Source organism: Phocoena phocoena, chromosome 7 (genome assembly GCF_963924675.1).
Source record: "Phocoena phocoena chromosome 7, mPhoPho1.1, whole genome shotgun sequence".
Classification (NCBI taxonomy): domain Eukaryota; kingdom Metazoa; phylum Chordata; class Mammalia; order Artiodactyla; family Phocoenidae; genus Phocoena; species Phocoena phocoena.
Genome location: NC_089225.1, coordinates 59664685 through 59677807, shown reverse-complemented (window position 1 = coordinate 59677807; position 13123 = coordinate 59664685). Strand labels below are relative to the sequence as shown.

At 41.7% G+C, this 13123-nt stretch overlaps 1 protein-coding gene across 1 annotated transcript in view; it reads left to right on the top strand.

Moving 5' to 3' along the window:
* Window positions 1-6196, top strand: part of PDE11A (phosphodiesterase 11A) — a 419270-nt gene extending 413074 nt beyond the window's left edge. The window contains exon 20 of the mRNA XM_065880101.1: window positions 5808-6196. Within this exon, the coding sequence (XP_065736173.1) occupies window positions 5808-5966 (159 nt within the window). The 3' untranslated portion in view covers window positions 5967-6196. The remainder of the gene's footprint in view (window positions 1-5807) is intronic.
* The last annotated feature ends 6927 nt before the right edge of the window (window positions 6197-13123 follow it).

The following is a 13123-nucleotide window of genomic DNA, read 5'->3' as shown; positions in this document are numbered from 1 at the left end:
CGCTGGTCATGTCTTCAATTACTTTCCTTTTCAAAATACCAACGCCCAAGTCAGCTTCTGGACATTCTCACCCAGGAAGTTAAATAATCATGTTAGAAAAGTGATCACATCTTCATTACAGGGATATTGCCTCAAACAAGATATCTGAGAGGGGCTCCAAGTTTATTTTCATATTTTATCAAAAAATTGATATTTAAAAAATATTTTAATTTCTTTCTTCTCTGCCATGCATTGTATCTCTTAGTTTCTGATTATTTCTTTTGGGTAAGGTGGGGATGGAGGACAGCAGAAAATATAATTCTTATTGTCAACACTCTGGAAATACATGAGTCAACAATAGGAAGTAAAAACCATCTTCCCTCTTTGTCTTTTAAAAAAATAAATAAATAGCCAGCTCAGATAATTTCCTCAAAGTTTTTTAAAGGTATTAATGACGTAGTTGGACATTTTCAGGATTCAAGAAAATCTGGTTTTAATTTGGTGGTGTTCCTCTCTCCCCTCTGCAAGACTGTAGGTGCAGGGACCTTTTCTAAGAGCATGGCTTTCTCTGCTTATTCCCCTGTCCCACATCTGCCTCCATCTGTCCAGCAGTTGAGCTCCAAGAAGTGATTGTGGTCAACTAATAAGCACACATGGGGCCAGATGACAGCAGATGTGGATACTGATGGCAGTGGGAAAGCAAGAGTCACACTCCTAGCAGCTTAACAAACTGATAAAAACAAGCTCTCAGCAATAATGGTAATAAGACAGAATACTATATTCATTTCCCAAGGGGCTCATTCTCAGGTTGCTTTTACCGCAGGATCTTGTAGCAGGTCAGAACGTACTGACCCCACTCGTCCTGGCCTTACCCCATCCTCCTGCCACTGCTCTGTGGGTGGAGTAGAGGAGGGGTGCTGTTCCCAGAGATGACTGAGCTCAGAGCTAGAGATCCAAAGATACAGGCCTTGATTCCAGTCTCCCTTGGAGCTCATGGGCTAGTACCCAAGACAGAGTTGTTTAAAACCAATTATAGGGACTTCCACTGCTGGACCAGAGTAACAGGGGGAAAAGAAAACCACCAAAAACCAAAACAAACAGAAAAATACATAAAACAACAGTTTTCAGACACTGGGCTACAGGCAACACAATACAGTGATTCCTGAGAAAGGGGAACAAATGAAATGGGCCCTCCAGGTGCCCCAGCTTACTCCCTGGGGAGGGTGTCCAGGCCACAGCACGGGGAGGGGAACCCAGGCAGAGCTTGATGGTCCCACTGAGACGAGGAGGCAGAGCCAGGAACCTGGGGAGGCCAAGGAGGTGAGAGTCCCCAGGGGAGAGCAGCAGAGAAGAGAGGGCTCCAGAGATCTGCAGAGGCCCCTTGAGTCTTCGGTGCTCTTCACCCCAGGCATGTGAGGAAACCACTGGTGCTGGAGAGCACCAGCAAAAAGAAGAAGGCAGAGTAATCCTCAGAGCTCACCCAGGCGGAGGAGTAGTCCGTGGTCCCACCACCCAGAATTTTAGAGAAAAACCCTGAAATAGATGAAGTTCTGGGTACAGTTCTCAGAAGATTACTGTCTCGGTAGTGGGGCCAGACTAGCCCTAGACTAAAGCTGCTCTGGACCCACCTAGCAAAGCTTAAAGGCATGCCTCAAAAGGATCGAATTATTATTTCCAAGTAACCATCAGAACTGCATTCTCCAATAAAACTGAGAAATGTTTAAAGAAATTTAAAAAAAGAGAAGAAAAGAAAATCAGGAACCCAACAACATAAAATTCATAATGTCTGATATCCAATCAAGAATTGCCAGGCATGCAAAGAAGCAAGAAATCTGACCCATAATGATGAGAAAAATCAACCAGTACAGACTAAGAAATGACACAGATCATAGAATTGATAAAGAAGGACATTAAGACATTTATTACATTTTATATGTTCAAGAGAGTAGAGGAAAGATTGGGCATGAAAAACAGTCATGGAAGATATAAAAAAAGACACAAATCAAACTTCTAGAAATGAAAACTACAATTTTTAAGAGGAAAACTACACTAGATAGGATTCACAGCAGATTAAGCTCTGCAGAAGAAAAGTTCAGTGGCATAGCAATAGAAAACTGGAAGTTGATCCCTCTCCTCTCTATATACTCCAGACACTGATTTCTACACAGTGTGATTAGTCTCACTCAAGCAGTATCATAATAATGTTGTTCCACAAGGTTCTGCTTTCACTCCCTCTCTGAAAGAAACACTGCAAATGATGAGGGAATCAACCTAATTATACATATATACATTATATATATATATATATATATATATATAAATATATTCTATGTATTTATGCTTACATAGGCATAAAATGTTTATTGAAGGAAACTCAAGAAACTGGTAACATCAGTTGCCTCTAGGGAAGGAAACTAAGTCTCTGGGGCAGGGATGAAAGGACATTTTAACACTATGTTTTGTACCCTTTGTATTCATTGGACTAGTGAATGTGTTACTTATTTTAAAAATAAATAAAATATGGAATCAACTGTACGTGCTGGTCACAAGTGGACTCAACAGTGGAGTGTGAAAGGAATGAAGAAGCAAGTGGCCCCTCAGCCACCTGGATGACTAGGTGCCCAGGGCTGTGTCCCCACGTCAGGCAAGTATCCAGGGTCCTGTTTGTCATGGGCCAGGGCTGGGGAGCTGCAGTGAGCTTGGGAGTCTCAGTGATATCCATACACAGCCCAAGTTGGGTTTTGAGGTCAGTAAATCAACCCTAACCTACACTTGGAGCAGCACATGAGTCATCAGCCTACTGCTCAGCAGATTCGAGTTTAAAGGGAGAGCACCCTCCCAAAAAAGGGAGAGCGCCCCCCCCAAAAAGGGAGAGCGCCCCAAGGATTAGAACCATCAGGTCGATTACAGGGATATAGTTTTCAGCTCAGTATAAAGAACAACATTCTAAAATCAGAACAAAGAGTAAACTGACACCCCCAGCCAGGGAGGTAGTGAGTTCACTGCCTCCGGACGTGTTTAAACACTGAATGGTCACCCCACGGGGATGTCACGGAAGGGACTCAGCGTCCTGTGGTGGATGGTGCCACACACATAACCTTTAGAGTCCCTCTGTGTGTACAGGGAGAGTGGGCAGACGGGTGATGTGTCCCCTTTCTTTTTTTTTTTTTGCGGTACGCGGGCCTCTCACTGCTGTGGCCTCTCCCATTGCGGAGCACAGGCTCCGGACGCGCAGGCTCAGCGGCCACGGCTCACAGGCCCAGCGGCTCCGCAGCACATGGCATCTTCCCAGACCCGGGCACGAACCCGTGTCCCCTGCATCGGCAGGCGGACTCCCAACCACTGCGCCACCAGGGAAGCCCCCCTTTCTCTTTTGCTAAGAGTAGAGTTAGTCAAACGAGACAGAGACCAGTAGCATTTGCACAGAACTCATCGGGTGTCGCTCGCTGATTGTTTGTAGGAATACCCATATCTTTCTAAATACTGGTAGCAATTCTCTTGCTGATGGTACATTGCACGTAATCACCGTAAACCTTGGAATTTAGGTTTGTGGATAATCCCTTGCCTTCCTAATATTCTAATAGCTCCGTATTCTTCCAGCTAACTGCATTTATATAACAAATTTATAGTGTAAGAATAATTCTTCAAGATGAGATTCTTGCTGCCTTTGCCTAGAACCAGCACCTGACTAGAGGAAAACGATATTCCAGTGTGGCAAGTCTGTGTTTAAGGAGAATATGAAATAAAGAGAAGGAATTCTGAGAAATAATGTACCCCCCCCAAATTTTTTTTATTCAACACAAAGAAAGGAAGACAGAGAACAAAGAGCTAGATAAAGGAAAGCAATCTGTTTGGGGCTAAGCCGAATAAACTTAAATAGTTTAAGGAATAAATTGGTGGAGTAATTCGAATCATGGGCAGGTGCTATGAACGTAATTTAGTAAACGCTCGGGAACCTGCCAAGGAAGAGAAAAATGTGTTGCTTTTGAGATCATTTCCCAGAAGCTTCATAAAAGAAAACTGATTACAGGAATTTAATAAGTAAAACAGAGCCAGAACTATAGTAATCAAATGAGTTTTTAATTACATTTCATGCAGAAAAAAATTCCAATTTGTGCTCCTGGGATTAAAAAAAAAAATAAGTTCTAGAGAAATGCTTTTGTGGCAGGAAAATAACATAAACACTAATTTCCATAGGAATTATAGTAGTCAGTTTAATTAAAAGGCTTGATCAGAGCGAAGAGGAGCCAGTGCCAAACTATACTAAAAACCATGGCATTCGTCCCCACCTCTTACACTATTGTCTAAATAAAAACACTGCATTAAGCAGAACACAGGCACCTGCATTTTTCTCATGGATGTAAAGGGGATTTTGATCACTACCTGAGTTATTATGTTGCTGTGATTTATTATCATATGGCATAACAAATACATCTGGTTTCAAATTAGACGTTGTTGCTTGGTGTGATAAACATCGCTTATAAAAGCGAGAACATGCTGTGTTTAAGGGACACGAGTGTGAGGGGACACTGCCACGGTGGAGCGCTCGCCGCTCTACAGGATCCTTGCGTATTTCTGGGCTTTCAAACCCCCGCTTACCTTACATCTAGTTACACTTCACTTGTATCCCTGAAACTCCCCAGAGCGGAGGGTTATTTGAGGGGATACTTCAGGTCCTCCTAACAGGTGGTTTGCAGTCATGCTTAGGGGATTATCCTCAACAGAAAGAACTATTATTCTTCCTGTTGGAGGACTTCGCTCTGGAGTACCCGCTAACTACGGGTCCGGCTTGGAGAAGGCTTTTCAGGAGGTGTCCTGCAACCACGGTGGTTTAGTCACCGGTCACCTTTTGTTCCCCTTGTGATGAATGAGACACACCTGCAGGGTGTCTCCATGGGACTGGGAGTATAATCTCTGGCCACAGAACGCTGACCCAAGGCATTAAGCGGGACCATTTCCTTTCCAGGGGCTAAAGCCCCGCATCCCCGTGATCCCTGTTTGATTCATTGCTTTGTTCCCCCAGAGGAGTGATCCACATTTTGTGAGGCTGAAAGTTTGTACCATTTGGGAGTTGGGGACCCTTTTTTAAAAATAACACAAAATTAAGTGCAAAAAAGAAATATTTAGAAGGGTCTCCTAAAAGTGAGGACCCTGAACCCTGAGCTTCCTTAGCCTTGTGGTCAGTCGGCCTCCAGCCCCACCCTACATTTTCTCTCCCTTCTCTCTCCTGCACCCCTCCATCTGTCCCTCCCTTCCACACCCCTTTTTCTTTTCTCTCGTGTCTATTTCCATGCATATTCTCATGGTGATCTGTACATTTAGCACAGTCCCCAGATCCTGTGCTTTAAAAATGAGCTCCTCTCATCTCAGGATTTCACCTGGCCTTTCTCATTCAAGTGAGTCCACCCAGAGTCATCTCTGGTGGAGCAAATGGTAGGTTTATTTTTGTAAAAATTTCAGTTCCTCATCTATTGAGATCTGGAGCTCTCCCTAGCAGGAAAAGATACACATACTAGTAGGCCGTGTGAGCTGCATATTTTGTTTCCTGTTTGATGTGAATTTAAAACAGGATCATAATCAACTTGGCTGGCACCCCCTGGAGGAGTGCACAGACATCTGTCTTATTTTTTTCATTTTCTATATAAGCTCTATTAATACAACACAGTGGTGCTAAGTGCATATTTTCTTCTTATAAATAGCTCATGTTTACCAAAATAATCACTTTCATTTCTTACAGCCAGTTGCCATTCTCCTCACAGCAGAAACCTAGAAAATCATGGCAGTGACTCCGGTTCCTCTCTCCCCCACCTGCTTTTGTTATATTTTAGGCATTGGTGAAGGTCAATGTGAAACTGAAGCCGATGCTGGATTCAGTAGCTGCCAACAGAAGTAAGTGGGAAGAGTTGCACCAGAAAAGGCTGCTCATCTCTTCGGCTGCCTCTGCCCCCTCTGTCAATCTCATGGTGACAGGAGATGACAGAGACTAACCCTCCAGGTCAGCCGCAGCTGTGAAATGACTGCGTCCTCAAGAGCCAGCTTCGGTCCAACCACAGCATTCTTTTGTTCCTTTAAGCTCAAACAGACATAAAGTCTCAGGGTTGTGCTGGGAAGCATGCCTGGGCTTTCACCTTGCAGTGTGGTGCCAGCAGAAAGGACAGAGGAGGAGGTGGGGCAGGGAGCACATGCCCCAGGACGCTCACCTCTCCCTGATGAACACACATGGGCTGAGATGAAGGTTCTGGGCAGCGGGCCACTTGGGTCCAGGACCTGAGGACGGTTGGCGCTGCTCACTCTGAGCCGAGGGAATGTTGAACAGTGAAGGCGTCATTAGCGCTGCTTCATGTTGTGTATGGCTGTTCTGTTTGTTACAAGCCAAACAACGCCTGCTTTTGCATCCTCTCCTGAGCTCCCCCTTCTGCACCAGGCTGTCCCAAGCATCCCAATTGGTATTCTGTAGAGATATCTTATTTTTAATCCTAAAGCTTCTTAATGATGGATCAGAGCCTTTAGAATCGCCTACCTAAAAGAGAAACTATATTATCCTTACAAAAACCAGCCATTCCCAGTTTTCCCCTAAAAAGGTCTATAGTAGGAAGACAGCAAATGTGTTTGTCTGATTGGCGTTTAGACAAGATTCGTAACATTGTATTGAGATTGTGGTCCCCTTTTTCAGTTTTTTAATTCAACCTTCATTGTAGACCAAGTCTTCTCCCAGAAGGAATGGATTAATAGACTTAAAGTAAGGGTGAAAGGAAATCTATAGGTGGATTTAACGCAAATGACACATGAACATTCAGAACTATTTCCAGCAGTGAGACATTTCATAGGATGCAGCAGAGCCACGGAGAATGATCACTGACTACCTGTAGCTCTCCTAGTGATGAGTTTCAGTATAAAATGTAAGGTTACTACCAGTGCCAACCTAAAGCCAAATGGAAAGGTCCCCAATTTTGGATTTTTCCTTAAGTGTAAGATATAATGCTTGAAAGATTAAGAAACAACAGTCTAGGCAGAGAACAGATATTCTATAGAAAGCTAGGTTTATAGTAGATAAGAATAAGCTATATTAAATAGATGCAATGACTAGAAAGCTGAGAGACTGAGGATATGGTATGCCTTATCCAAAGAACGCTGGGCCAGAAGCTATACTTGTACCCTAGGTTTGGCACTATTCACTGGATGGCTTTAGACAAGTCACTTAACTTCTCCCAGCCTTTTTCCTCATTTGTCAAATGAGATTACACTAGGAAATTATTTTCAAACATGATTTAACCTTAGAACTCTTTGTTCAAATAAATCTTACAAAGAATCCCCAAGACATAAAACATCTAAAAGCCCAAGTCCTCAGTTTGAAGCTGGGTTGGGAGAGCCAGAGCCCCTACAAATCCTCATTTCTTTGATTATATACCTAGTAGCCCATAATTGGGCTCTGAGGAGTTTGAAAATCTCTGGACCAGATGAACCTTGAAGTCCATTCCAGCTCTAAAGAATCTAAAATTTACAAACCAGTTTTGTTCTTGTTGTTGCTCGTCAGTGTCAGTTATTAACTTTACTACTCAGAGGAACAGGGGCCAAGTTCCACCAAGGACATTTTTTTCCTGGCGCATAGTAGACATCTGGGAAATGTTTAAAGAATGGGTAGATTAAAGTACCAAAACAGAAGTAAGGGACGAGCAGGTACCCACGGGGTAAAAGGAAGATTCTATATGGGCAGAACTAGAGGAAAAGAAAATTATAAACCAGGCAAATGGGAGGAAGAGAAGGAGGAGAGGGAAAAAGAGGAGGAGGAGGGGAAGCAAAAGAGAACAGCTAACAAGGAAGAGATGGGGACCGAGGCAGGTGGTAAGAGAACTGATAAAGGGAAGGTGAACATCAATCCAAACAAAGAAAAATGTCATGTCTTCCCCAAAAAATGAGGGTACAGAATCCTATCATCAATTGCCTAGAAAAGAGAGAAACTTGAGCAGGGAGGGGGTTGACAAAAGAGAGAAGGAAGGAGTAGGAACCCTAAAAACTAATGTTCCCAGCTACCTTTTACAGCTGTCTCTGCAGGGAAGACTGGAGAAACTAGAGGAGAGAATGAGTGCAGGAAAAATTGCCTCCACGGAGCAGGTAAGAGGAGGTTGTTCAGATTTATGGATTTTATTAAGCCAGTTTTCTGAATCACTCTGCTATAAAGGAAAACAGCTTCTGCCGGGCTGTCTCCCTCCTTCAGGTGAGGAACAAAGGTGGGGGGGGGTGGTGGAGGTAGGGACAGACTCTGGTCGTGTGTCTGCAGCTCAGAAGCACTGCAGGTGTTCCTAGCTATTGTGTCACATCATGTTTATATCACAAGTGGGAATTGAAAATCAGTCCATGTGAGGCAGAGATGAACCCACATCTGTCATCCTCCCCAACGATAAATAAATAAATAGCCCAGACAGACGAATGCCATTGTATCTAGAGCAAAATTTGAAAGCATGTGCTTTATGATAAAACTAGACCCAGGGTCCAATGGAGACTGCAGGTAGCTACACGCACTGTGGCTACCCTGAACGTTGATGCTGCATATTGCTAAGGGGAATGTAATTTATAGCACAAACTCTACGGCTTCCACTAAGGTTGAGTTTTCCTCTCATTTTCTTGCCGTTTTATTGGCTTCACTGCATGGTTGCCAATAGCAACACCCACTGGTAGCAAGAGCAGCTCAACACCATTGCAACCTGCCATACAGTGGAGCCCTGACAATGTCAACCATCAATCAAGCAGCTGTTTGTAATTGCCTCCATCTATTATTTCTCCTGTCTCGAGGTATCTTTCCTATTGGGGTCAAAATTCAGAAACTGCTGACTAATGCCCCAGTCTGTTCCTCCACAACCATGAAACGGTAGAAAAGAGGGTAGCAGCCTCCCTGGTGCCAACAACCCAGAGGGTTAGAGGTTGAACTCTTGGGCGTTTGAGGTATTTTTAATCCCTTTTCTAATGTATAACTTTCCACGAATTGGGGGTACCCATATAATCTGCTTTTCCAAAATAGAGAAATTTTCCCAATCCTTATTATTGTTTACTTCCTATTGGAGGAAGGCATTTGAAATGTGAGCCTTCTTATAAAACCTACAACTGACCAGATTATGTGCGCTTCCTCAGGTCTCTTGGCATTAATGGTTGAAATGACTTCATCCTACTTTCTCCATGAAGTGTATTTTTTTCAGGCAGGCTATTTATAATTTTATTAGTCAGTATGTGGAGAATACATGCACAACCTACAATGTAACTGGCAATCCCAGCCAGGAGGGATGGCTTGGCAAACTGTAAAGGGCACTACCCCAGTGCACAGTGGATGGGGCTCCCCCAAGCCTGGCCATTGGCCAGACCTGTTATTTTGGGACTCTCAGGTCTTGGGTTTTCCACTTATAAAAGCACTGACTTTTATTCAGTTTATTTCTGCACCAAAGGACCAAGCTGTATTTAACTTTAAAAACTTCTCAAAAAAGATAGGAGCAAAGAGGTCATCTCCTCACTAAAGACAAAATAAAAAGTTACATATATGGAGTCGATATAAAAACAACCTTATCACAGATATGTCTGAGCCTGCCTCTAGTAATCATGAAAGACATGGTCATCAGTACATGGTTATAGGTACAAAAATATACCCTTTTATTTCATAACTTTAGATTATCTCATTTCATAGATATCCCATAAATGGTAGTCAGTTTAATTTACAATTTATAAAGTGAGTCAAAAGAAGTTAAAATTGCATGTGTGCTTTCTGTTTCTAAAATCTAAGCTGTCTACCCATTTCCAGGTATTTTATATTTGCATACTCATTGGGTTGGGTTGGAAATAATCTTTAAAATTTTGTTAGTGAAATAACATCTAATATTAATGCTACAAGAATTCAGTTGCTTTTTCATGTATCAAAATTTATCATATTTGATCCACTTACCTGAAGTCGTTAAACAGAGTCTGCTCAATTTACTTTGTGGTAGAATTATTTTAAAATCCATTTTTCCTGCTGACTCTTAATGAACTGCACAAAGATAAAATACAATTTCATCCCCATTAATAGTGTGAAAAACTCCTCTCAAGCAGGACAGAAATCTAAATATATTAAGGTAAGATTTACATCTAAAGAAAAATGTTTTGTCTGGAAGTAAACACTCATAAAGGATTCATTAAAGCAAAAGTGCAAAACCTAATTTGGGACCCTAAAAACTCTGGCAATGCCAGTGAAGTTTCATTGTCTGCTTCAGAATAACAGTCTCTGAAACTGTTGTTCTGCCGCTTGCTGTAAAGAACTCCCAAAACTCAAATGTCACAGGAAATTTAAAGGTTGAGTCTGACTACAAGAAGGCCAAAACTTCGTAAGTTTCTTAAGTGAGCAATAATAGAATAAAACGCGTAGATGGCAGAAATAAAGTGGTGTGTCTGGGGAATTTCATGTTGAGTACTTGGATTTAACAATGCCTGAGGTCCTGCTTACATCGCTTGTGTACCTTTTCCTCAACTAGTAATTTGGAGTTGTACATCTTTTCTAATTTAATTTTGAATGTTCTTGCATATTTAGTCCATCTCTCAACAGTGCTAAAGATAAGTTATTTATCTGTGTAGCATATCTCTACCAATGTCATTGAATATATACACTGGCACAGAAATATGTTTGTTTTATTAAGTAAATGAAGTATTTGCTATAAATACTTTGTGTTCATTTGCTGTGTGTGTATGTCTGTTTAGAATCTCGATTATTTTTTTCTTTAGATTTAGATTAAATCATATTTAGATGAATTTTAAAAAACACAAACAGCATTGTATGGGAACAGGAGTTTAGGTTTTGGCTAATCTCACTCCCTTGGTGAAAAGTGCTTTTGCCATTTTATTTTGATGTACAATCATCTAAAAAGGATCCCCTACTGATTTGCTTCCTAATTATTATTGTTTTACACAAAAGAAGGGAAATATGTCTTCAACTAAGTTGTCTCACGTCACTCCATTTGTGTAGATTTCCCAAGCTGAGGTGTCATTTTAAGAATACTACATTATAGACTGTTTGCCCATTTCACAAGCATCTAATCCATGATTTTGAAACTGCTTTAAGAGACCTAAATATCTTTGTTTTTAATAAAATGCTTAAAGTTTAACTAAAGCTCCGGAATAATCTTTATTTCTCTTAGGAAGGACGATTTAAGGACTGAACGAGGCAAGCATGCATCCGAATACCTACGATTTAAATTTTGACTGTCAATTTAGCCCATTAACCTTGTCCTGATCTGTGATGTTTGCCTGTGTGAGAGGGATAGTAGGACAGCCCTGTCCACGGAGCATTTTAAAGATGACAAAAGGTTCTTTGAATTATTGAGGTTTTTCTGGAGGGATAAGAGTCTGCAGCCCAATGCAGACGGGTTCCTGTGTCTGTTACAGATTGCTCAAATTTGCGTGGGCAATTACACAGGGGGATCGCATCGATGCAGGGCCTCCAGCCACTGATGCCATACAATTACACAACGGCTTCGGTGCTTAAACTTTAAAATTCTTACACCATTGTGCCTGTTCTATTAGAACTGCAGCAAATGATCCAAAGCCAATTCAAATGACTGGAGAGGAGGTGCTCAGGGGGAGAGGGAAGAGGTGCAGTGTGGCCCCTACTGGCCAGCTTAAGCAATCACCAACTCCCCCCCACCCCCCCCACCCCCCCCCCCCACCCCCGCCCCGCTGAGGCGACCACAGGCTTCTTTGTGCTTTTCAGTCCATGCTTTTCAAGTGAGGCCAACAGTTAAAATTACCTAATTCACAGAAGGGCCGTGAGGATTAATGAGGGAAGTTAGGCAAAGCAGGATCTGGTCCTGGTACAGAAAGTCCTGCATAAACACAGGGGCTTAGAGTAGCTCTTTGTTTGGATGGTTGATTGATTTCTTTAAATGTCAATATCCACAGTTGTGCCTTCTCTGGTAATTCCATTTATAAACCATGTTACTGTGCTCTTCCTAACAAGTTAATTTAGGTAATAACACCACAAGCCTCCAAATATAAGCTACTTGATTTTTTTTTAAAGGTATATCCAAGAAGGAAATCTAATTAAAATATTAATAAAGCTGGAACTGCCAGTGAAAGGAGAATTCATAATGAGGTTAAATGTCTTACCATCTGAGCATAAATGTTCCCAAATATTGATTTGGTATACAATTTTTCCAAAACTTAAAAGATTAAACAGATGATCCTAAAAGTCAATCAGTTACATTATCAATTTGACACTAATTTATTCTTTCTGCCTTCTTTATGGTGGAAGATTGGGGGGTGGGAAGGAAGAAGCAAGGGGACTGAACCACCAAACTGGCCATCCTGAAGAAAATGGCCTAGAATGAAAGGGAAGAGAAATAACAGCTGGAAAATGGTTTTGCAGAAGGTCTTTCTTTAACAAGGAAATTGTCTGACCACAGCTGTGGTTGTTGAGATGTTCATAAATTACCAATGTTTACCAACAGGAAGCAATTACATTTAGAGGATAAATAAGAAAACGTAACTTCCAACTAGTTTTAAAAGAGAATGTCAAATAGATTACACATACAAATAGAATATGGAATTTGGTCATCTCACATTTTGACAGGCAGAAACATAAGCATGTTAAGAACTTTTAGCTCCCATACATTGTGCCCGAATGGAATTCTTCTACATGGTAAACATGCCTCCCTTTATGCAGCAAAATCCACCCTGAGCCCAACACTGCTTTCCTAAAGTCTAATTCCTTTCAATAAGGCACTAAATCTTTTTATTGTAACCACAAAATTCTTTCTTATTGCTAGAAATGGTACAATACACTAACTTTTTTGATACATGCTCCAGCTTTCCAAGATTCTGTTGGAAACAAAATGATCCTTTCTGACATTTTATAATATTCCACCCCATTTACTGCTTTCCAGAATTTCTATCATTAATTAAAGGGCCTTCTTTCACCATCCCCCTCCCAAAAAAACCCTAATCTATTCCCCAACTGCCTGTCATAGACTAAATAAAAGTCAGTCTATCACAGCAGCAGGGATGGTCATGCCAATTTCACAGCGTGATTTGTGCACTCATTTTATTTTGCAAATGACCCTGCCCTCCATCTGTCTAAGCCGAATGTCCTGCTTTTTCCAAGGCAGGCCTCAGGAGCAGCAGCACATGAAGTAAG